Source organism: Rhamphochromis sp. 'chilingali', assembly GCF_963969265.1.
Source record: "Rhamphochromis sp. 'chilingali' genome assembly, chromosome: 4".
Lineage (NCBI taxonomy): Eukaryota > Metazoa > Chordata > Actinopteri > Cichliformes > Cichlidae > Rhamphochromis > Rhamphochromis sp. 'chilingali'.
The window spans coordinates 7,643,499-7,669,844 of record NC_137948.1 but is presented as its reverse complement, the minus strand read 5'-3'; the positions used below and the strand labels follow the sequence as shown (position 1 = coordinate 7,669,844).

Sequence of the window (26,346 nt, the reverse complement as noted above, 5' to 3'; positions counted from 1 at the left end):
CACTATTTAATAACGTTCTAGTTATTTTTTTTTCTCGCTACTGTAATTTTGTAGCTCAAGTAACTTCTGCAAACACAGCAAATACTTAATTTTAAAGCGAACTTTCGACTCCAAAGGAAACAGCTGCAATGGGTAGGCTTGGTATTTGTAAATAAATAATTTAAAGCCCCTTTTAGTCTGCCTCTCTGCTATCCACGGCTTCTGATTTAACAGCCCTACTAATAGATTGCCGAGCTTAAACTGGTTCGTTTCACCGGTAAAGTCCGGATTTTAAAATTGTATTTATAAAAACAAACTAACATTAACAGTTTTAGTCATTTGTCTGTGTTTTTTTGCCATCGGTGACTTAACCAGCATTGTGTCTGGGGGAAGCAACTACAAATGCACTCTGTTTTCTGTCGTCGATTGATCCGGTCTGGTGAAATCCGACTTGAGCGTTGACGGTCTGTCACATTTCACGCTGACACCGAGCGAACACTGGGCTCACACACTCACGTTCATACACTCTCACAGACAGGGCTCGCAATATTATCGACAGATCCGAGTTGGGAGTACAGTCGGGGAGAGCGCGTTGAAGGTAAGTTGTTAAAAAAATACTCAGAGCAGGGGAAATAGACCCGGTTTCAGCGTTAGACACAGAGGCGGGGTCATTCCTTAAGATCCTGTTAATTTTAGCCGTGGTTCTTTCTTTGTAATTTTAGACCGGCCACTTTTAATGTTTCTGTCTGCGCTTTGCTGTTTGCTTCCATACAACCGGGAAAGCTCTACCGGCTCATCCCAACGCAGCGAAATCACACGAATAAGTTTATACACAACACCGTTTTGTTTTCTTACTATTAACCAAATATTTTAAAGCGCTTCGAGGCGTGGGTGGCTAGCTATGGGATTTTTCTCTGTGTTGGTCGGTAGAGGAGGAGGGGTTGGTATGGCTTGCCAAGCTAGCGAACGACATTACGCAGGCTGGCTAAACAAGTTTAAATGTGGGTTAAAGTGGCGAAAGTTGTTTTAAAGTCGGTTCGAGGATAATTGGGATTCCGAGAAAGCGAGCTGGTGTGGTAACACTGTAGTTATATAGTTAGAAGAAGCATCATAACGCCTTTACCACAGCGTGCTATGCGCACTAATGTTAGCATCGCCCCCAAACGCTAGCTTCCCGTCAGCTAGCGAGCCGTGGTCGTTGCTGTTGTGAAGTTAAAGCTGCTGGTGAGCCGGGAGAGGAATCGTATCCCTGTCACATTCTTGTAGATTATTATTATTTTTAATTCCCAAACAGTATAATCGAGTGAAAACTTAAATATTCACAATGTAAGCTGATGAACCAGTTTATGAAATAGCAAAGTTCTAGTACCAAACTACCAGTTAACTCAAAATTACAACACACGTGCATGTCAAAAGAAACTGATGGCTTTGACTTGTTTGTGTAGGTAGTCCAGCTTGGTGAATGTTGTGATGTACAGTGTTAACAGAGTACCTCACAACTCGATTTAACTCTTCCTAACTCATTTAATTTGTCATTTTAACAGTGTGTAAAAGCTGCTTCGGTGAGGGGAACGAGAGGAAAACGCAGGGAACAAAAAAGGAAAAGAAACGAAGGAAATCCCCCGAAAGGAAATGCCAATCGCAGCCGCTGGACAGCCAACGACTCAGGAGCCTCGAGTTTGCCCCCGGCTGCCCTCCACCCCGGAGCCTGTCCCTAAAGGGGCTGATTTATTCGACGAGGCGGGGGCGACAGAGTCTGCGGAGCGAATAGAGTACGGGGGCGCGGAGGGGGGCAGAGGACTCGGGGGCTATAGTTACAGCCAGAGCGGCGCGAGGGGCTTTGTACAGCCCGGATCTACCAACGGCTCTCCGCCGCAGTCCCCAGAAGCGTCCTCCTCTTTTCTTTTCCACCCCCTTCACCCCCACCAAATGACCATGGAACCTCCAAGGACTCGATCTCGCTCACGGTCTGGATATTATCAGTCGTGCGGTGTTGGAAATGGCAATGGAATGACCGGCAGCGCAGTTATGGTATCTAACCACCACCACCACCACCATCTCCACCACCATCAGCAGCAGCAGCAGCAACTACATCCACAGCAGCAGAACGGTGCCGCTTGCGCACCACTTGGAACTCACAGTATCCACTCGGAGAACCAGCAGCGAGCCCCAGGAAGTAACGCCTCTCCCGGCATTCAGAGGCTGTCTTCTGTTCCCGGAGCGCACCGCATCCCAGCAGCAGGTAAACGTCTCCACTTGTCATCGTCAATGGACGTGTATGTGGTTGTGTAGATTTAGAACAAGAAGGAAAGGCGAGTCACACCTCCACTCAGACTTTTAATTTCACACTGTATGCGAGTTGAAGGGACATAAGCGGAGGTGTTCTAATACCTTTCTTTAGAAGCTAACAGAGAGAGGGAGGGGACTGCCCTGGGCTTGGCATGACTGTAGTGTCTGTGCATGTGTGAACACATTTGATGTATTTTAATTAGATGGGGTGTTTTATGTTCTTGCCACTTAGCTATAGTGTGGATGTGATACACAGTTAGCACATACAGTAGGCAAATGAAAAACAGCAGCCTGTGCTCTGGACTGGGGTAGCCTCAAGCCAGTTGAACTGCTGTGCATAGTTAGTTAACCAGACTGCATTTCTTTAGGCACTGTGGCATGTCTACTTTTAGTCAATTACACAAATATTGATGTAGCTAGGTAACAAGCCTTATAATGTGTACAGGCAAAACCTTTGACTAAACTACGTATGGTCTGTTCTTTTTCAAAGCTTCTTAGAGGGACAATTGTAGCTAGATAACCCAACTTGTTGTGAACAAGAGTTAAAATATCCTCATATATTACTCATATATTATGATATTGAATAGATCAATATTTAGTCAGCATTTACTGTTATAAATGCACATACACATACAAAAAACGTGCTTATGACAGAGAATCAGCTGAGCAAAGTGGTAAACAATCTTAGCCATGGCCTCTGTTTTAACAGATATTTGGTTTCCGTCTGAGGTTGTATTCCGTTTCAAATGTTCTTTTCTTTTTAATTCACAGCTACACAGCAAAATCTCCAGTGTTAAATTAACACTGGAGAGTGTCTATATGGGTCCACACCTCTGAGTGTTAAATACAACACTGTTGAGTGTTAAATTAACACTTTTGACAGTGTTATATGTTTAAAAGTAACCTAGTCAGTTTTGAAGATTAACAAAGACTAACACTGAGCAGTGCTGATTTTCTAACACTGGAAAATAACTCAAAATGTTAGAAATATTCCAGTGTTAATTTAACACTGGAGATTTTGCTGTGTACCTGGGTAACCTCTGCTGTGACGTTTTTGCTCCATTGCAAAGCAAACTTGGTTAGAGTATGTGTGGACTGGTGTTGGGTGTTAAATACATGTGAGGGCACTCTCACACAACACAGTGAGTGCAGTGTTGTGAACTTCATAACATAGAAGCAGCACAGCTAGAGTTTCACATTCACTGAGGCTATGGGAAAGTTTTCCTTTCACTAAAGCTAATAGCACACCTAACTGGCTTCACAGGTTTGAAAATGCTTCTGCAGTTGGTAGTATCCACGGGTGTTGTGGAAACATTTTACTAGTTATCATTATTATTATTATTATTATTATTATTTTAAAGAAACATTGGAACATTCTAAAACAAAATCCCCTTTTTATACAGACGTTATGTAGTGGAACTTTTGCTTTATAAAGTTTTTATTTTGCAAATTAATTTGAGTCATTGACATTAAAATGTAAGGACTCTGGGAAAAGCAGGGTTTAGGTTTGGTCTCATTACAGCAGACAAATTACTCATACCGATTCTACCTCTTGGGATATGTCTAAGACTGCAGTCATTTCTCTCGCTAAGCAACTCATATATGACAGACGGCCTAGTTTTTTTTTTTTTTTTTTTTTTTGTGGAGGTACTTACTTCTGCTCACCTCTTCGAAATATGTCCTCACTTGGGTACACCATCGAGATACACAGTGAAATGAAACTATTGAAGTCCATGGCTTGAGTTATATATAAGAGTAATAATGATGAAGATGATGATGACTTAAAAAAACAAAACAAAAAAACTGTCACATTTTAAACAGTAGGTGTTTGCATATCTGTGTACACAAAAAACTGAGCAGGTCTTTAGAGAGACTGGATTTACCTGTTTGGAAGACTGAGAGCAAGAACACAGCTGAACCCACATAAACAAAGAGAGGCCTCTTTTGAACACTCAGTCATTAGGTTGTCAAAGCAGTGTGTGTGTGTTACTTGTATGCCTTTGTGTTGAGTTCCAAGGAAATAAAGTTGTGTCTCTGTATGTTGTTCTTAGGAAGGAACGAAGAACCAAGACAAATTAATATGAATAAGAATAAAAATATAGACTAGTTTGCCAAGTCACAGTGTCTCACCAAACTGCTTCTAGTTATCTTCAGAGTTTATCGACCCACTGAGACTTGCTGCCTGTACTCTATCATAGTAGCTTCGCTGTGAAATGGATAGCTCAAATCAATGAATGGAATGACTTTATTGTATTTCCATCCAAATTGATTTTGATTTAGAGGAGGAGGACCTGGGTAGAAATTCTATAAATTTACCAACTTGTTGTTCAGACAAATTTCAACACAACCTGACACCCACAAAAGAACAGATACTCAGAAAGGCTACAGGTGGATGTACACATTTGTGTTTGTACTTTACTCTCTCCTGCATTTGTGTAGGTAGATGATGAGTCTAACAGTAGAACAAATGCACACATATAAAAGTTTCTTTCATTTAGTAGATATTGCAGTTTAAATATAATGTAAGTTATTGTTTTATTTCTATGTATTTTTAATTGAGTGCTGTTTACATTGTTAACTGCAGGAAGCAGGGGGTGGGGTGGGGGTGTACTTTTATAGTTAAACGTACTCCTACAAGAGTAAAGCAGCTGGCTAGCTGGACCTTTCCCACCACTACACACCTCTTATTAAACCCTCTTTCCATTCTCAGAATGGGATTTGCTTGCTGGGAGAGAGGAGGGATACTTAATCCATTCTTCCACTGCTAGTCACCTGCGTTGGACATGAAAGATAATGATATCCTGTACTCTTCAGTCCCCTCCCTACTCTCCTCTCCTCTCCCCTTTTCTCCACTCATCTCCTCTACTCTCCTAGTCCCCCGTTGTAATTATTTTGCTCCCATTTTCCTCTTTATGTGTTGTTCTTTCATACTTGTTTCATATTGTACACAGTGCAAAGGGTATTTTCCTCTTTTTTTTTTATCTGTCATAAAGTTCACATGACTTTTTAGGAAATCATTATGTTTTCAGACTTAAGAGAGCTGATGTCTGCAAAACTAAGACTTGAGGTTGCAAAAGAGAAGCACAGAAAAGCTCTCAAAATGTTTAAGACTGCTGCCAATTGGTCAGAGTTGATAAAAACATCCTTTGTAGCAGCTGATATCTTACCCTGATTGCGACCCACCTCTGTCACAGTCTGTCCTGTTACTCACATTCACTTCTCCCTCCCGTCTGAATCAGTCAACCCTTTCTGTACCCCTCCGGTCCATTTTCTTCGGCTTCCTCCTTCACATTTGTCTAATGGAGGGATCGTTTTAATGGATTGCCCAAAGCAGCAGAGAGGCGGACAATCCTGCCACTCTACCTCTACCCCTCCACTCCACTCCTGTCCTCTCCATCCTTCTGTCTGTAACAGAAGTGGAAACATGCACTCTGTTTTTTTTGCTTTCCTTTGTCTTGTCGCCCAGGCAACCCCCTCTAGTTTGAAGAGAAACTCTTTCACTTGGATTGACCAAGTAGCAGGGGTTCCCTGCTACTCTGTCACTCCAAATAAACAACAAAGCAGTCACTTTGGTCAGCAAGAGAGGATCCTTGGAATAGGGGAAAGTGACCTTAAATTAGCTCAGAATCTAAGGGAAAGGGCTCTGATCTGGTTTGGAAAAAAGGTGCTTCTGAGACTAAGTGTAAGAGAGAATGCCAAAGGGTCACTTAACTCCTGAAGAAAGGTCAGTATGAGGAGAGAAGAAGGAAGCCAATGAGTGAGCAAAAACTGCAATAGCTGGTTAAAAAACAAGTCAGTGGTGGGAATTTGTAGTCATAGGACTGCATTAAGCAAGTACAGTGAACGAGTTTTAGGAAGGTCAGTTGCAGGCAGGGGATGAGGAACGGGAAGATGATTAGGCTGAGACCAGGCAGTGATAACAAAAGGAAGATGTGAACAAATATAAGGAAGAGGGCTGTTGAAGAAACGTAGCACGTCAGGGGTGCGGCCATAAGCAAAGCATAGACAGGAAGCATGTCTTTCTTGCACAAAGCAGTTGTGTGCAACCTGAGAGGAGGTGTGGATACTGAAAAAGTGTTGGAGGCATGAAGAGGCCAGAACAGTTGACTGAAGTCAAGACAAGCACTAACTTTGGGAATGTGGGTAAAGGTATGTGTCAGAAAGGAATGGATGGTGAGTGAATTAAGGAGGAGGATGGGAGGGAGGCATACTTTGCTCCTGGTGTTTGCATGTTGGCCTTCTGTTGCTTTCAGTTTAATTGCATATGTCCTCTGGATGTACCTTTTTGTTATATCATGGCTGCAAGCCTGTGTTTCCCCTTTTGTTGCGAGAAATATCCTCTTTTGTAAAATTCTTTTCCTGCTCATGTAACCCTTTCTCAGTAAGCTGCTGGGAAATGGCATATTATGTCAAGTTGTACTTTTTAAGTACTATGATAGGGCCACCATTAACCCTTAGCACAAGTATAAACCCAGCCAACTTCATACAGAATAGAATAATCCTTTAATTGTCCTACAAAGGGAAATTTGGGTGTAATACAACTTCATGATTTATATTTTCTTATTCTCGCCTTTGGAAATTTCTTTTTAATCTCAAATAGCTTCTGTTGCAATTCTGTGCCTCAACAGTTGAGTATCCTTATCTTTGTTGATCATTTCAACACTACCCCTCAATGTGTCCTTCTCCCTTTCCACCTCTGTTTGTCTTTTGTTTTCACTGCTTTAACCAAGACTGCTCATTTACATGAACTGAATATTTTAATCTGCATAGTTGTAGATTGAAGTAGTAAGTTTGCTTTGGATGTTTTGTAAAGTGTAACTGTAAGAAAACCCTTCCCACCCCCAAACCTCATGTGCAGGATAATCCACTTCTCTGCTGTCCACACATATGCTGAGTGTTTTCCAAACATTCATCATTTTGCCAACATATGGCTAAAAGGCTACATCCATTGAAAATTCAGCGCTTCATGGAGCTGTATTTTGGCAAACAGGAACTGTTTAAACATACTGTGCATACAGATGGGCAGCAGAGAGGTGGAACACGCTGTAGGGATGGTAGAGAAGAGTCATTAAGATATTTCAGTGAACTATAAGCTTCTGTCTGTGTTTGTTTTGATAGCCTTTCCTGCCACCTCTCAAGCTCTCAGGGGTGAAAAAAAAACTTTAAAAAAATGGGAAATTGGGTTTTGTTTTTGGTATAAATATATATATATTTTAATTGCACTTAGGGTGTTTTATTGGTCAGAATGTGAAGATAATTTCATTTACTTATTTATTTACTCAGTATCTAGTTGGGGGTTTTTTGGGGGCTGTGAGATTTATACCTTCCAGCTTATGAAATAATATTACACTTTCTTTCTTTTCATTTGAGATAAAAGATGTCCAGGAGGCTTAGTTTCACTTAAGTTAGGGATTGGAGCAGATCCCAGCTCTAATAAGTAGAGAGCCAGGGTACATTCTTGATCCTGGCTTATAAATGATGTGTTAGTTGCCCCAAAGACAGAGAGCAAGCACATTTTATTAGTAGCTATTTCCAATGGGCTCCTCAGAATGTAGTTCAAATAGTTGAGAGCTCACTTTGTGGCACTAGTGTCAAAATTTATGATGGAAAGTAGAGAATTAAGACAGTTAGCACTCTCCTTTTCTGCCCATTACTTTCCTTGTCCTAATGCTGTTGCTCAGATGGCTTCTGTCTTTCACTGAGGGGAATGTGGAGAGGAAGACTGAAGACAGAAGGTAGAGTGAGAAAAGAAAACGAGTGTGAAAGAGCGGTTCGCTGTGTGCATTTTGTATTTTTATGAACTCGACTGACTTGGTGCGTCAGTGCACACGCCTTATTTACTTGCTGCCTGGGTGGGCTGGGAGCAGGAATGGGACTGTTAGAAACATGTGCATACAGACAGGATGACGTCACAGTCGAGCTAGAGACCAGCTTCATATCAGCCGCAACGCTATTGAGTTCTTAGACCACTATTTCTAACGCATGCGCTTTCTTAAATCAATTATGAAATAAAACTCCTCTGCAAATATTTAAATTTTGAAATTTTTTGTGTCACAAATACATAATAGAAGAGCAGCATACTGGAGCGGTGTGACCAGGTTCATTTCCAGTGAGTCTCGTACCCTGCGAATGGACTCTCAACTCCACTGGATTGAACCTGCTGGCGGTAGTACTGTCCTCTGTTCTGTGGATGTGGTTATATCGACATTATGGCTCCTGAACCAGTACTCAGAGTCGTGCGGGCTCTGTTTAGAAGAACAAGGGACACGGGGCAAGCTGGTATGAGTACAGGGAGTATTGGTGCTAGTTGGTTAGCAGAAAACTTTAAAAGCAAGAGCAAGAAAATTAATGGATGTAATAGTTCAGGGAGACGGATTTAACAAAAAAGAAAAAAAGTGTAGTAGTGGAGCACCACTTTAGCTCAGTAGGTGAGCAGGCGACCACATGCCGCATGGAGTTCAGTGGCTCGGGTTTGAGTCTGACCTGTATTGTAGTATAATGAAATGAAAGTCAGTTGCAAAGTATACTTCAGTGGGTGTTAAGATACCCAAATGGCATAGCACAGTAAAGTTTCTGTGTGTCTGCAGATCCACATTTTGCTATTATGTTGAAAGATGCAGAAGGTCAAAACAATACCAGCCTCGTCATAAAGAATGTACTTTATACATTTACACATCCAGTTTTAAACATTTTGTCATGTCGGAAGAAGCCATAGGCCATTTCTTGGACTGTGCTCATGTTTAAACTTAGCCTGTATTTGAGCTCACGTAGACAGTACTGGGACAGGCATACTCACAAAAATACCAGACTTGGAACTATGTTTACTAGCAATGTACTGGTTTAGAAAGTAGCTGCCATGAAATTAGTCACTTATTATTTAAGGTGAGCATGGAGAAACCTCCCCTTTAGTTAAACAATGCAAAAAAATATCTGTGTGTTAACCTGTATGTAATAAATATGAATAAACAATGTTGATTTTTGAATGGATTACATTAATATTTGAACTCAGTGACTCTTAATTTGAAAGAAACATGCTTCTAAACTTCTAAACTGTTTTGGGCTTTTTTTGTGGCTATTTTGGACTTTTGGTAAAACACACACACACACACACACACACACACACACACACACACACACACACACACACACACACACACAAAGGCATGCAAACTTCACCATGGCAAAAGTTTAAATCCAAAAACATTGAAAGATGCTTCAGCAAACACTATTTATTATACATACACGACATAATATTCTGATGTAGGCATGCAGAGATGAGGTTTCAAAAAAGAACATAGACGTGTGAGTTACTCACTGTTGCCCATATTCACAACAAGTTCGCACTCAAGTATGTTATGTGCAACCACCTGCACACGCTTGCAGACTGTGGGATGTAAATTTTCAGGCTTGAGAAGAAATGCAGGATGGAGGAGCAACCTCAAGGACTGCAGCAGAACACACAAAAAAAGATAATGAGAAAGATAATGAGGAAGGAAATGTAGGAGGACAATGAAGTGGGAGAACGGTAGAATCAGTCCCATTTCTATACGTGACACACTCTTTTGCCATGAAGCGCGTGTGAAGCAGATAATGGTTGGGCAAGCGTTACATGCCCGCCTATTTTAAGCTTGGATATCAGCTTGTTACTTGACTGCTTTGCGCTAGGGTGTGAAGTGTGCTCTGACATGTGTTCAGGAGGCGGGGTGATGTGAGAGGTGTGTATATGCGTGTGTATGTGTGTGATATACATATGTTCAGTTTTGCTTACTTTCTGTGAATGCTATGTAAATGCATACAAGTTCTGCAGCAAGCCTTCTGTGGCTGGTTGTTACTGTTGAGCTGGTGATTTGTTAAGTAAACCTTTTGCTTATCTATCATCTATCCTTTCATCTATCATTTCTGTTCACCCACTCTCTCCTGTGTTTTTCCATTTGGACATGAAACGGGAAGATGTAGTTGAATAAAGATAGACGGTAAGAGAGAGGCTGATGGAGATCATGGATAGAGATGGTGCGATAGGGCAAGAAAAGGAAATGTGGGTGCCGTGCGATAAAGCTTCAGGAATATATGGGAGGGAGACAGGCCGGCAGATAGGGAAATAGATCGGTGGCTGGGAGGGATGGTGATGAAGTGATGGAGAGTGTGAGGAGGAGGAGGATGTGTAAGGAGGGTGTCTGAGCTGAGTGCAGGGGGGGGAGGGAGGGATGAGAAGGGGAGGGAGAGGTGAAGGAAATGGATAGAAATAGCTGATGCACTCTGAGGCTTACAGAAAATCAATAGCAGTCAAGAGGGGAAGCCACAACCCCCACCCTGTTCCCTCTCTCTGGCTCTTCTCTCTTTCTCTCTCTCCCTCCACTCGTTTTTCTTCCACTCCGTCTGTTCCTGTCTCCCTTTCCTCCTCAGTGGTCTCACCTTTTCATGCATGTTTCCAGCCCTGTCCTCTTCTTCTGCACCTCCCTTTTGCCCTCTTCTTGTCACCCACACTTCTCTCTCTCTCTCGTTCTCTCTCCTCCTTCACCCTCTCCTGCCAACATTGTTGTGCTGGTTTCGTGAAACAAACAACTAAAGTCGATGGCAATTTTCTGCAGCCACGGGGAAGGCGGGGCCTGCAAACTATTCATTCTCCACATAGTTACTTAAGCTGGCATTGCTTGCAATCATTTTTCCTTCATTTAGATAAGACCTTTTTAAATTTCACACAGCAGGAAATGGTTACTGCACACTCAGTTCATTTTTTTAAAGTTTTTTCAAAAGTTTGTTTTGTGACTTTCAAAGAGACAAGAGATGAATTGTGGTGCTCTAAAGCAGTACTTTGTGTCTTTAGTATTATGAGTCATAGTTTTTCATATCATCTGCTTCACACGGCAGATATTTAATTGTCAAAAAAACCCAATTCTCCATCATGATGCAGTGTGTTGACCTTATTATTCTAGCAACAAAATATCTTACTGTGTCCGACTTCCTCTTGTTCAGATAGCTATGCAAAATTCACTTTTAAACACAAAATCACCTGAAAGTTAAGTTTAGAAAACTTTGCAGCCTATTGCTGTTTTCCCACATGTATGTAAATGTTACTTCACAAATACTGGTTCATTATGCTTTTAACCAGGTTAGCTGTTTTTCCAGCTAACCCTAGCCTCTTGTAGTTGTACACTGACTGCTTCATTGGCCAGACTGCTTTTGTTTTAGTCCAAGATATTATTATTCTCCGAAGATGCTCATTGTCACCAACTGACTACCAACTCTGCTATCTTGGACTGGTGCTGTTTTACCCTGGAAAATTGCTGTGAGCTGGGAGGGCCACTCAAACCAGGTGAAGAACTGGTTCATGTGCTGCTGCAACAATCTCATTGAAGTCTCCACAGCAGAATAAGACTAACCATCACCAACTGTAGTCCAAAACAGTAAAATTGGACTTTATCTATATCTTTATTTATAATGGGAGACTTACTTGAGTAGCAGCTGATTATATTACTCATTTCTTTGTCATAGACTTTTTACTTGGTGGGGCAAAGACAGTTTAACGTTCAACCCCACTGCTTCCTCACATGCCAAGAAAAGTTGGGGACTTCATTGGATTTGCGAAAATGACTGAAGACACGGAAAAGGTGATTCAAGAAGGTCACATCCTTTGCAGAGTCCGTGGCTTGCCAATGAAGGTTCATGTGACAAAGTCCTTCGTACAGTAGTTCAGTGTCCATGAAATCCGTTTTGTACTGTCTAAAACGTCCTAGATATTGTCGAAGAATTTGCCATTTCCTCGCACATTGTAATTCATACTGCAAATCCCACCATTCGGCTTTTCTCGGTGCCCTAACAGCAGAACCAAGATTGTGCACAGTCTGTTAGTCCAACAGTGAACACGATGTTACTGCAACATTTTAAACCTGCTCTGTAGCTTCTGTGTTGTGCTCTATAGAGTGACTCTAACTGAATGACTCGTTTCTGAGTCAATTTACAGGATTCTGACAATGTGCAAGTGAGACCACATTCAGGGAGGGAGCTGGATTTTTGCCTATTGTGATCAGTGAATGAGTGTTGCAGAGACGAGCCGCTATGCAGCCGGCGAGCTCCCTGAATATACTTCACCAGTATTCTGTCCCAAATCATCTCAGTGGAAATAGCCTTTTAGCCTGGTTTTCACTACACTAATATAAGCTTTACTTACTTCAACCTTTTCAATCCATTTATTTGTCCTGCTCTAGGGATTGAAGTATGAAAGGAAATGCTTTTTAAGGACTGAGGAATTCAGTTGTGAAAACCTCACTCTGCCTCTTTCTGTCTCTTCCCCCCTTTGTTGTCAGTCATAGCTTCTCTTCAAAGAGGCTGGCTGTAAGCAGGAAAAATCCCACAAACAAACAGCCGATAGGTGAAAAATTCTCTTTTTAAACACCTTTGTAATTTTTTTTTGTGCATCTATTTCTTTTTACTTTTGATTCGTTCATTTTTATTGAAAAGGTAGTCTTGTCTGGAGTGCCCTTGGGAGTGCTTACCCTTGGTGTGTATACCACTGCCACCATCTGTGGTGAGGACGTCTCAGACGAGAGACGTCCCCACGACAAAGGAAAAATAAAAGCCAGAATAAATAGGAAAGACAATAAAAAGATGAAAGGATTGTTGAAAAACAAAAGAGTAAAAGTCTTAGCTGTGATGGAAGCGGCGGTATCATCAGAAAGCTTCTCTAATCCAGGATTACTGTGTTTATTTTGTGTGTGTGTGTTTTTGCATGTGTGCCTACATCTACTGCCTCTGATGTGAGACAAGAGTATGCCATATGTGTTTCAGTCACTTTTTTGCCGTACACACGGTCAGCAAGCGTTCTCACAAACAAACATGTTGTCATTGTTTTTTGCTGCTGTGTATAAAGCCTTAAGTTGGGTTAGAATAATAACAACAAAGGGATTAAATGGAGATAATAGAGGTCTCCAAACAATGATGGCTATAATGTCAATGACGCCAAAAGGTATTCCTTTTATGTTGTAGTTTATATTGTAAAATGATACACAGTACACCACAGAAAAAAAATAACTTTCATGGCCGTGTACATAAGAAAAACTGATGCCTATTTGCGTTGTATTTTTAGGGAAATGAGCTGCTTCTGTATTTTTGGATGAGAAATACATAGAGAAACTTTTTAGCCTGGCCTGATAATGCTTGTTCAAATACAATTTTGTTAAACTTACCAAGCGAAGATGATGGCGATTTCTGGGCAATTTAAGACTTTTTGCTGTAGTTTTTTTTGCATCCAAGAGGGTCTGAGTGGGGAAAAAGAGTCGTAGGAGTGTAGAGATGGCTTAGTAAGGATGTCTGAGTGCCCTCCATTTGTTGTGACCATGCAGGGGCATCAATTGTGACCTTCAAATGGACTTGAAAGTGGTATAATAAGGAAAAACTACTCATTTCGAAAGGTTTGTAGCAAGCCTTACATGTTCTTTCCTTCTTTGTACAGGAGCCTCTGGCGGGTCCTACCACTGCCACCCAGACCATGCGTATGGAGAGGAGAGCGATAAGGTAAGAAAGACATTTATTAAAGTTTTCACAGAATTTCTGGAAAATGGAAAAACTTTTAAAATGTACTGGTTTAATGACCCCTCTCCCAGAGATGAAGCTTTAGCTCTGAGAAGTGCTTGATGGTGTTTAGTATTCAGCAGCAGGCAATGAGGCTTCTTGTGTAGACATTTGCCTCCAATTGCCTCCTTGAGAAACTCAAACAGCAGTGCCTCTGCTTTACATTTCATAAATGCCAAAGTATGTTAAGAGGTGGTACATAACTGTATGCACATTATACATCTGTGAGAGAGGACTGCAGATTGTTGTTTAAGTTTATTCTTTACAAATAGTTAGGCTGTCATCGTTTCATGTATTTGTTGTTTACTTTTGTGTAATGAAGCATACCATACCATGCTTTTGAATAACCAGCTGATGTCCAGTTGTTTACAGCAGATTAATCTGATTACTGGATATTGCATTTAGCCGCTTTCCGTTATTTGCAGTGTTTTCACTAAAAACAGTTTCCCTTTTCTGCTAAGGGTGCGTATCCTTTTTGTTTCAGAAACTATATGTTTGCGCTACCAGTTTAAAAAAACAAAACAAAAACCTTGTGTGTTTGTGTGTGTGCTACTGATAATATTTCAGTATACAAGTGTACTTGAGTAAATGATAGTCATCATCACAAGTGAAGTTGTGTGTTAAAAGCTAACAGATGAAGTGGAAAACGGGTAAAAAAAGGAGGAGAGGCGAGACAGGATGCTGAGGAAGGTGTTGCAGAAAGCTTGGAGGAAAAGAGGGGAGGGAGAGAGGCGAGGCCAAAAACAGGGAGGGGGTATTGCTAATGATTTCACCTCCAGCTGTGGAACTTGGTTGGAGTGAGAGAAGCGAAAGGAGGGGAAGGAAGGGAGGAACAGTGGCAGAGGAAACAAAATGGGCTTTGAAATCTTGTTGATGGAAAGAAAATAAGTGGGGGAGGGAGAAGTGTTTGAGTGCTAGTGGGAGCATGTCTGCAAAATATTAATGAATCTGTAAAAGCAAATGACCATATTTGCTCAGTGTGCAAATTCGTGAACAGACTCTCATGGCAGGAAAGAGAAACCCGGTCTCTATTGTATTTTTTTTAGGTTTGTATTTTCATGCAGTCTCTGGGCCTCTCTTTTATTTTGGTTCTCAGCAAAGACAGTGAAGCCATAACAGCTGTTGGCCAGAGTTGCTATGTGTATGTGGGTGAGAGTGGATACATGCATACCCCAAATGTAGACATGGTGAAAGAGAATGTGGAAGGGTGTGTCTGCACTTCTGCTTCAGGATGTCTGTCCACTCTGGTCTGTGAACATGCTGTGGATGCTGTGAGAAGGAATATGAGGGTGTGTGAGCCATAGATGGATTCACAGTTTGTCACAGTGTGTCAGTTTGTTTGTGTCAGAATGTTTTCTTCTCATATTTTCTAGCTTTAGTTTTTGGACCAGATGTGTGTGTCTGTGTATAAGTTCACAAGTTCGGGCACTCAATTAGAACATGAGGACACATTATAACACATTGCTTTAGGACACACACACACACACACACACACACACACACACACACACACACACACACACACACACACACACACACACACACACACACACACACACTCCTTTGTCTGGCAGTGCTCCCCTCCCTCTAACGTGGGTAGACAGGCCCATCAAACTTTCATAGTAATGGGCAATAGTCTGCATTTGTTAAGATGTGTATGTCCTGTCTAAGAACCTTTTTTGGCCTCATGTTTTAAGCAAGGGTCTTGGACAGGGCAGGCAGACAGGGAAAAAGCAGGGGGCACATGAAGAGGATCATAGATTGGTTTAGATTATCTGATGGAAGGAAAGGGGGGATGGTAGGAGGTTATTCGGAAGGGTGGGGAGTAGAGGAGACTGGCTTAGATATGAAAATGGGCACAGTAGATGTCCCTAGGGTTTTGGGGTTGGGGCGAGGCTGGTAGAGAGGTTGTGGGGTGTTGGGTTGGAAGAGAGGAGCTTAGTGTCTCAAAGTGGGGTGGGGGTGGACCACTAGTGCCCTCCATCCAATGCCGTAATGGGTGTATTGTAGTATCTTCTGCTGGTTTTGATAAAATGAAATGGAGAAAAGCTTATTTTTCATTTCTTGTGTAACAAATAACCTATCCTCACTGTTTCACTCCGATTCCAACTTGAACTTCAACATATGTTGTGTTGCGTCTCCCGAAAGAATCTGCTGACTTTTAAATGTGATTAAAAATGTGTTTCAAAAGCAAAGCAGTGGGAATAAGTTTAATTTGTTAATGTGTACTTCATATATGCCAAGTGTCCATCCTAAAAAAGAATTTAAAAACACAGATTTTAGTTTCAAAAACAGTCTGGGATTATGTTTTAGCCTGGACAGCAGGCAGAAAAGACTTACGTTTCTGTTTGAGCTTTGTTTGCTAATTAAATTGGGTCAAAACATTATAGCTAGGCATTTCATCCTTCTTGTGTGGGCATTTTTTCCCCCCATTGCCATTTCTTCCTGTACCAATTTATGATGCTTATGGTACTGCTTTAATAGATTGTCATATTTGCTTTGCGACTCCTCATCTTTGGTCCAGGTCCTTTCTTCTTGTACCTTTTGCTTTTCGTTCATTGTAGTTTTTTCTATAAGCCAAAATCCCTTTTGTCTTGTTTACAGTGTCACAATCATGCCCAGCATGCATGTGTGTCGTCATTTTATTAATATGCCTTCATAGCCTTGTTAGTACAGACAAGAGATTATTTGTAAAACTCTAAAACACTGCTTGTATGTACAGAGATTTGTTTTAAAATGAAAACATATTTGTGTGACTGAAGTCTTAGTCTTCTCGTCATGTCAAGGCTCATATTTTTATTTGTTTAGTTTGTTTCGAGTTCGCCTGTTTGACGAAAGAAAATTTCGTACTTTGAAGATAAACTGAATTCATTACAGCACCGAATACGAGATGTGTTCTAGAAAACGACTTACAGAGTAGTACGGTAATACAAAAACAAGACTGAAGCAAAAGCCATCTCAAAGCGCCTTGTCCATTTTATTCATGTATTTATTTTTCAAAATGTTTGGTTCATTCCACCTTACCTGTTGAAGAAAACCCTTAAAAATAGAGTTCTGAATGAATTTTAACAGGGGATAAGGCGGAAAGGATTTGCTCAGCTATCACATGGCTTCAAAAGAAGTTACAACATACTTGCTTGTATTCTGTTTATCTTGGACCCAAATGATAAGGTGTATGGTGAGTCACATGACATATAAAAAATTGAAGAGGCACACCCAAATCCACATTTTTTCACTCATTTGGGGCCCTGATTCTCTCACGTTGCTCTAGTCCTTTGATTGGACAGATTCAAATACCAAAGTCACACTCATTTCTGTATTTCTATTTTTTATTTCTATATTTTTTCATCAAATATCCTTCCTTCTTTCCAGTCCGCTGATATAATATTGTACATGCAATACTAAAGAAACCATAGTTAGTGTTGGGGCTGGGCAGAATAGAAAATTTTGATATATTGGTACCAGTTTATGTAATATTCAAGAAATGACTATTCTAAATAACAAATGTGCTTAATGGGGAGATTACACAGGTTACCATCTACATGTGATTTCAATTGACTGCATTTGAACATGACGGTGTGCACAAGTTTACTCTAGCCTGGCTTCTAGCTGCTAACCAGCTTTTACTGTACAGACCAGCCCTCCAGTGATGAAAGGCAGAAACACTGTTGTAAACACTGTTGTAAACACTGTTGTAACTAGGGATGGTAAAGAACTAACTTTACCAGGCGTGATTACAGTAAAGTAATCACGCCTGTACACTATTTCATAAAAATTTACTGGCATTTAAATGGTGCTTTTCTAGTCTTATTGATTATAGAAGATGCATTCAAACACACATAAAGACAAGATGTTAGTTTATTAAATTTTAATGAAATTTGCCGATTGTTTCGGTGGAGTTTAATAAACTCAGCCGTCTGCTCCTTGCTATCTAAAATATAACAGGACACCGGAGTATATTCTCGAGCATCTCACACTTCTGATAATCAGTTGTCTGCTTGACGTTTATTCAGCTGTGTAAAAACTATAACTTTAATCTCAGCCAAACCGATTTACTCAGGAACAAATACAATACTGAAAAAAGCCAAACAATAACATTTTTAAGTTATGTAAGTGACTTATATATCATGTTTAACCTGAGTAGCAAAAGACGGCGGTGGGTTTGAAAACGATTTGCCAGGAGTCCGGTGTTCTCACCGGCTCTGATGAACCTTGAACCCCGGCTAGCTATCGTAACAGACGTCTCCAAAAACGTTGGAGCGCTTTTGAAAATATGTGGTGTCTTGATAAACTGAGCAGTTTACACAGCTACATTCTCACCTGAAAATATGTCATACGTTTATTTTGTGACACAGAAAGTATAACAAGAGTAATATTAAAACTAACTAGCTGCCGCCATTGTTGGAAAGTAAGCTGGGCCGTGCTATGAATTCTGGGATAGGTTGGGCCACGAAGTATACACCCGGACCCATCCTTCAAATCTGGGGAAATGAAGGGCTCATTTGTCGGAGTCTTCAAATTTGGACAGTCTTCGTCGCGTCGCTGTAACGTAATCGGCCTACAAATGCGGGCACAAGAGGATGCGGTTCCTGACACAGCTACGATACCGGACACCGCTTCTCCTTCTTCGGGGTTTAACGGCAGCTGGCATCCTTGTACATGCAGTGCTGCCATCTTCTGTTTCAGTCTGTTATTACACTCCTAAATCCTACTACTTATTCCTGCGTCTTTTGGGACCTTACAAAGCTTCAAACGACGCGTCGACTATTAAATTAGTCTTCGACGATTTTGATAGTCCACGTAATCGTGACTAGTTGACTAATCGTGGCAGTCCTAATGCAGACTAGGAGTTGAATCACCAACATTCTGATTAATGAAAGGGAGCTGACCAATAAACTGTTGTTTTTTAAAGGTATTTGTATTTATGGTTAAACTATTTAAGTTCAAAACTGCGGCCTGCATCACCATTTCTGTTAAACATATGGAGATGTATGGAGATGACTCTTTTGTTATTCTTGTTGCCTGGTAGTAGTTATTGTTTGCCTTTCCCATAAACTTGTCAAGCCCAGGTCACATTCAATATTATGGGCAAGCCATTAGTGTATACTCTGTTTGGGCCTGCAGTCAGAATACATTTTGAACATTTTTTTTCTTTCTTGAACAGCAGAGTTTGCCTCTAAAGAACTTCAGAAGCTATTGTTCTTTATAGGCTGTAGAACTCAAACGGTGGCAGCTGCCCATGTGTGAATGTGAATTTGCGCATGTCTGCAGGCGTTTCCATAACTGTGTGCGTGTGTGTGAGTTTCTGCAGTCTGCTCTCCAGCTGTTTCCTGTTAGCTATCACACTGCTCTCAAGGTTGCTGAGCTGTGTATGTGTGTGTCTGTGTGTATGTGTGCTAAAAAGTCACAGCCGCTGAGTCATTTTTATCACACTTTAACAACGTGTCTCTCCCACGAAGAGGGGAGCTGGAAGCAGGGATCAAATAAGTAGAAAGGGGGGGAGCATTGAGAGGGTAACTATGGGGAAGTGTGTGTGTGTGTGTGGTGTTTCTTAAAGAATCCATGTGTTCTTCAGAGCACAGCAAAGGTCCTCGTAAAAGAGTGACTAAGAACTGACACATGGATATGTGTGTGTTCTTGCCTCACCAAGTGCTAAGCGTGCGAGTCACTGTTTGACAGTAAGTGAAGTGACTCACAGATGAGTTGGTAGGATTGAAGCGGTGTATAACTTATTAGTCAGTCTAAACCTGGATGACTAATAAACTGAGCTATGTCTCTGTTTTTGTGTATGTATTGTTGACTTTTTTTGACTTCGCAAGAAAGAATTTGTCAAGCTATCCAATTTAGGGAGTGTTCTCGTAATTCGCACATGGGCTTGTGAGTGCTTGTTTTGTTTGCATTTCCTCGCGCCAAGAGGAAGTGACTTTCAACCCTCAGGGCCTTCGAGAGCTGGTGGTGTAATATGCTTTCTTTCACAGATGCACGCATGCAAAGTATGTAAGCTCGCATGGAATATACAGGAAGTACCGTTAGTAACAAAGGAACATAATGTCTAATGTGATGGTATGGATTGTAGGCTAGAGGGACTGAAAAGCATGGTGAAATTGATTTATTTGATATGAGTTCCATGGGTCACTGACCACAATATCCATTCCCTCTCTCCTCTTCTCCCCTCTCCCCTTTCCTCCTCCGTGTTTCACCCCTCCCTCTACAGAGTGAGGAAAGCCCCAGTCCAAAGCGCCAGAGGCTGTCCAGTCAGTCCGTCTTGGAACAGCTAACCTCATCTGCACCCCCACCATCCACCCCTTCTCCTCCCATCCGCCCCTGGGAATCAGGACCCCAAAGTCGGAGACAGTCTCATCCTCACTCACATTACCACCAAGAGAGATGCCTCACTCCAGCCCGGCACAGACGCAGGTAAGGTGGCAGTTTCCAGATTTTTATTTATTTATTTATTTATTTTTACACTTCCACTATTACAACTTACCTCAGGGTCTGTGATATAAAATTGTTATTTATCCCTTTTTTAGTCCACCAGCAAGACGTCAGCGTGGCCGTCTCTCCAGACCCTCTCGCCACCTGCCTCCTCATCACCACCCCCCCACCCAAGGCCCCATATCTCGTCTGTCACCATCCGAGCTCCAGGATGAAAACTACCACCACAACCCCCATCCATCCACTCCGCAGACATACCCAACACACACTCCCAGCGCCTACAGTCAGCCTCCTACGTCTGGGGGTGGAGGAGTAGGTTCAGAGGAACCTCGAGCTTTCCATCTCCCCAGCCTATCATCGCGACTACTGCACCCGGCCACTCACCACCATCACCACCACCATCATCAGCAACAGCATCATTCAACGCAACAGCAACAAGGAGCCATGGTAATGGATTTGCATGAACAGGTCAGTCTGCAAATATTTTATTTTCTGTGGAAAATGATAGAAAGCTGCGTGTGTGTGTGTGTGTGTGTGTGTGTGTGTGTGAGAGAGAGAGAGAGAGAGAGAGGCTGTACTTCAACTTTGGTGTGATTTCTCATCAGCTGCAGCAGGGCACTGTACCTGTCTCCTACACGGTGACCCCAGTCCCTACTCACGGTCTCACAGCGCCTTTGTGTAGCAGTCAGCATCTTCCACCTACCTGCTCCTCACAACAACAGGTCCCTGCCTGCAGCGTGGTCTTCAGCACTGGACAACACTACCACCCGGTGAGAGGCATAAAACAGTGTAAAAGTTAGTAGGAGTGTGTGGGTTTCTTTGTTGATTTGAAAAATAAAACACTTTGTTCTGTGCAGTTTCTTTAAAAGAAAACTAAAGTGAGCAACAAAAGTGTGCCAAAACCTTTCCTGTTTGAGGAAACTAGTTAGTTTTCTCAGTTGTGGCTGCCACCTTGTGGTGAGACTACATATTACAGTGACCACCATTTTATTTCTCTCTTCTCTTCCACTCTCTTCCAGATGATACAGGCATGTTCAGTGCAACATTTGCCGGTGCCCTATGCCTTTCCCTCACTGCTATCCAGTGATCCTCAGTTCCTGCTTCACCCTCCACCTCACATGTCTCACCACCCGCCCCACCTCGCCACACCCGGACAGTTCCTGCCTTTCCAGACACAACAGCCGCGTTCGGTACATGATCAGCTTTACTGGCAATGACCTATATCGCTGTGTGCAATACATGCAGTGACTTATATCCGGTTTTATAAAGACTTTAAACAGTGTCAGTGCTAGTCAAACACAGGTGTGTTATTTGCCCAAAGTTGCTGTTGCTGTTTGTTATACTAAAGGTAGAATACAAGAAATGTTGCTAAAACTAGACCAGCATATTTGTTTAATTTGTCCAAGTGTTTTATTTAGCTACAGATGAGAAGTTATAGAGTAAATTGGTGTTCTTTTCTGTTTCTTATTCCACATTACAAGACGTGTACATTTTATTTTTTTCTTCAAGTTACAAATATTAAGATTTTACATGTTACATGTCTTAATGTGTCTCTTTAAGAGTAGTCGAATTATTGGAGTTACAACTTTTAATATTAATTAAACTGTCAAGCCATCAGTTATAAATTGTGTTATTAAAATATGCTGTTTTGTGATTTTGCTGAAATCTCCAAAGAAAAAAAAAATAGGACAGCAAACATGTCTAACCCGCCATAACGCCTGGCATGCTTTCGTCATTTAATCACAGCCCTTACAGAGGATTGAAAATGAGGTTGAGCTTCTGGGAGAGCAGCTTTCAGTGGGTGGAGGTTTCAGCTATGCCCACCATCACCATCACCACCATCACCACCAGCCGCCCTCTGCTCTGGCGCCTTCAACACCGCTCCAGTTCCTTTCACACCACGACCCCCTGTCACAGGAGCTTTTTACAGTGGTGAGTAGATTTGTCAAATCAGATGTTCATTTATGTTACAATGTAGGATTTTTGTAACATGAAATTTTTAACCATAGTGTAATACATTTTTTCCATCTCTTTTGCTGTGTCTTAGCCCTATCCTCACTTTATGCCTCGGCGATTCACAAGCCGGCGTTACCGTTCTCAACAGGCAGTACCCCCGTCTCCCTACCACCCCAGCTTCCTGCCTTACTTCTTGTAAGTTCCTTCTTAAAAAAAATTCTGTTGGAACTACGTGGCTGAATTTGCAAGAGATTTGAGTGTACCTCAGGATGGTAATGAATGCAGTGTATTAAACTTCTTCATGCTCTTCATCCACCACAGGTCTGTGCTTCCTATGCCTCCAAATGTGGCCCCTGCTATCAGTCTAGAACTGGATGTGGATGATGGAGAGGTGGAGAACTACGAGGTAGAACAAACTGCTGTCGAGCTGTCACATTTTTCATTTTGTTTGAAAATACTGCATCGTAGAATCAAGCGACAGTTAATATGATGACTGTTTTTTTTTGTAAACATGTCCTTTATCTTCGAAATCTTCAGGCCCTGTTGAACCTCGCAGAGCGTCTGGGAGAGGCCAAGCCCAGAGGTCTAACTAAAGCAGATATAGAACAGCTTCCATCATACAGGTTCAACCCCAACAACCATCAATCTGAGCAAACACTGTGAGTACCTTTTTGCGTGGATTTTCTTTTGTTTTGTGAGCAGTTGCAGGTGTTTGCGCAATTTAAAATGTTAGCCCAAGACCATGTGTAAAAAACGCTCCTAACATTTGTCTTTCAGGTGTGTGGTGTGCATGTGTGACTTCGAGTCACGCCAGCTTCTGAGAGTATTACCCTGTAATCACGAGTTCCACACCAAGTGTGTAGACAAGTGGCTTAAGGTGAGTGATGACATTCTTTTATTAGGATAACGGTAATAAATTCCACTGAGGTTGTGAAGCTCAGGCAGGGCAGTCATGGCACAGCAAATAACTGACAACTGAACTTCCAAACAGATATTGCCTCACTCGTGTTTATATCTAGCAGCCTGCATTCTCCTGACTTGTAAATCACTTCAGTAAACAGAAAAATTACACACTTTATTTGCTGCGCTGTTTGTATTTGGTACATTAATAATTTAGGTTCTTTATTTAATTTTCTCCCAGGCTAACAGGACCTGTCCTATCTGTCGAGCCGATGCCTCTGAGGTACAACGGGACTCTGAGTGACCTCCTATAAATATCCACAATCCCTGACTCCCTGTTGGATCCACCAACCAATCAGTGAACTTCCTTACCCCTTTACCACAAGCCTTTGCTTACACATAACTGCGACCAGTGCTCATTAATCCTTCACTCTATCCCACCAGACACTGAATGGTAATTCTCACCTGGGATCAGCATTTATAGAAGTGTGGAGACTTTTTGCTGACTCGTGCTTACTTCATCACTGGACTTCATAGGCCTTCCGTTTTTGGACTATTAGACCCTGCTACCCTGCCTTCTTCTGATGGTTAACGCTCACTATAAATGGCCTTTAAAAACACACCCACGACACAGTGTCATGTGCAGGTGGACATATATGTACGTATTTTAAAAAAAATGGCATTATGAACCCTTCTGAATTGTGAACTGTTAAGTTCTGGTAGTGGAGAGAAGAACAGGCTTATTTGAAAACCACCTGTATAGTTGTACTAACAAACACTGAGGGGGGAAATTGGCAGTCCAAAGATTATATTTTCGTTATTGTTCTTCTGGTTATAATTAAGCAGTCCCATTTTTGGTGTGCAGAGACTGACCTTTTTAACTAGACTCATTATAATTGTGCAGCAGAATGAGCCAGTTTAATTTCTCTGTGTGTATTCTTGCATTCCTTGGTTTCTGAGCAGTCTGTATAGGGTGAAACAAAGATACTGTACACTGTGTGACAAAGAGTGAGCTACTTTGGAACAGTGAAAAAATACACTTTATTTTCTCTATCCGAGTGTCTGTGCGCGAGTGTTTTTTCAGCAGTGTGAGCCTTTTCACTTGTGGGGATGTGAGTTTTACACCTCCTGTAGAATTTATGCAGCCTATGTGGTACAGTGCATTTACTTCCTAAATTGTTTCCACTCTACTTCAGATTGATTTAGACCCAGTGAAGGTCAAGGGTAACTTCAGATCTTCACAACCAAGGTTCTTGGGAAGCTGACAGTGCGTCTTTCTTTTTTAAACCACACATTAGACCTTTGAATCTACATCTGTTCCTTCTTCTCTAAAACAAGTATAGGTTTAGTTTTTTCCCCTTAAAAAACAGAAAATATATTTATCAACATCTCAACATGCTCAGTAAGCTCCTCCTCCAAGACATATTTGATAAATATGGTTGAATTAATTAAAACTCAACAATTTCATCAATCCTCAGTATATTATAATTTTAATGGGAATATGGTATTTAAAATGTGACTGTCTGTTTTTGGTACCTTTCTATACTTTTGGCAGGTAGCGATTCCAGTGTTTTCCCCATCACTCACGGGGAAGAAGTTTAAAGAGTCTTATAAGGTCACCGTTAAATCTACTTTGGTTCACTGGTGGATTTTTCACTTCAGCACTTTAATATGTAGATTTATGACCTATACACACTCTTTTCTAAGAAAAAGAAGCATTAATGCATAAAAAAATACAGATGTTCTTCAAACATCATTTTCCAGTATTTACTACACCCTCAATATATCAGTTCTTTCAAATTCCCACAGTTTATTTCCAAAGGTGTTCATTCTCGGTATCTTAATAATGATCATCAGTCATGATATAACTAATAAACCTCAAGCACAAATCAGGCTTTCAAATGTAAATCCCGAACGGTCAATATTTTTAAGATGACAAGCTAACATGGGCCATAAAAAGTAAAGAGGAAGTTCAGTGCGGCACCTGCAGTGTCTTCCATCTGACATGCCTTTTTATCCAATCTGATTTTCTCCTGGTAGAACTCGTATTTCTTCACTGTTGCCACATCAGATGGAAACATTAATTCAAAGTGGATTTCTGCTTTCCAGAATCTGGAAAGAACATTGGTTTATCCAAAACACTTCTTTAGTGTTATCAGACGTTTTTAAAAAGACAACAACTCTTATTTAAACAATGGGAATCAATGTTTTTCTTCTTCATTTCTGTACGCATCCCTTTTGTGTCTTAGAATCGTTTTTTGTTGGACAGTTTTTCGTTGCTTGATACACTAGCAATTACCTCAGTCCCACTATTTATGTCTTTTCAGAAAATGGCACAACCAGTATGCTTAGTGTGCATCTGTTCATTTTCCATGCAATTTGTTGGGTTGTTTGATATATATTCCTTTAAACTCTATGAAACTTTCATTAAAGTGGTGTCATAGTAGTTTCATTATGTATTATATCTGTAACCAAAATCGTTTGAAGGTCTGTTGATGATGATAATGAAATTTTTAACAAACATTTGTACATTTTGTATGAGAGTTGTTACTAGTAATACTTTATTAAGTAGTGCAATGATTTTTTTTTTAATCCCTTACCCTGTCTTTTGGATTTCAAAAGCTGGTTCAATAATAAATGTATAACATGCTCTTCTAAAACACTGTGGTATCATTACTCTTTCCTCAGCATTTTGTTTCCTTCATCCTGTAAATTATCATCTCCAATGAACTGTCCACATAAGTGAAGTGCTTTTTACAACAATCCTCTTGGTGGCAGTGCAGTTCTGCAATCCAGGTAATCCTCCTGCCTGAGCCACGTGACTTCTCACATTTACCATAGACGGTGCTTTCTTGGCCTTGGAAATGTTAGTTTCTTTTTTTCAGGGGGTTAATTTAAACCTTTGCTTGGGCAAGGATCTGGTCCTAGGGTCCTGGGATTAACAACAAACATTTCTTTTCTTTTTCTACGGTTTTTAAAATTGTATTTCTTTGCTTTTATAAGAGTCTCCCTAGCAGTAGTGGTTTTTGATACGGGCGACACGGGCGGTTGCCCGAGGCGGCATCGTGGTGGGGGGCGGCATCACGGGCATCGGCAAAAAAAAATAAAAAAATTGCTCGTACTCATGCTGCCCCGACATCAGCCAGTGCATATTGGGAATGGCATAGGCACCGATCGGTTTTCTATTGCCCATTTCCTGGGAGTAAGGGCGCCCTCCGT

General features: G+C 41.3%; 1 protein-coding gene across 2 annotated transcripts; it reads left to right on the top strand.

Moving 5' to 3' along the window:
- Positions 1 to 442: 442 nt before the first annotated feature.
- On the top strand, positions 443 to 25,410 carry rnf38 (ring finger protein 38). 2 transcript variants are annotated; one of them, XM_080879248.1, is made up of 13 exons: positions 443 to 577; positions 1,524 to 2,221; positions 13,718 to 13,779; positions 20,051 to 20,253; positions 20,367 to 20,739; positions 20,877 to 21,041; positions 21,291 to 21,461; positions 22,018 to 22,203; positions 22,319 to 22,422; positions 22,549 to 22,633; positions 22,765 to 22,886; positions 23,005 to 23,104; positions 23,369 to 25,410. In XM_080879248.1, the coding sequence occupies exons 2-13, from the start codon at positions 1,612 to 1,614 to the stop codon at positions 23,429 to 23,431; spliced, it is 2,244 nt and encodes a 747-aa protein (XP_080735374.1). In that variant the 5' UTR covers positions 443 to 577; positions 1,524 to 1,611; the 3' UTR covers positions 23,432 to 25,410. The 2 variants fall into 2 exon arrangements, with proteins under 2 accessions (XP_080735374.1, XP_080735375.1); XM_080879249.1 differs by lacking the exons at positions 443 to 577; positions 1,524 to 2,221 and adding an exon at positions 5,090 to 8,003.
- The last annotated feature ends 936 nt before the right edge of the window (positions 25,411 to 26,346 follow it).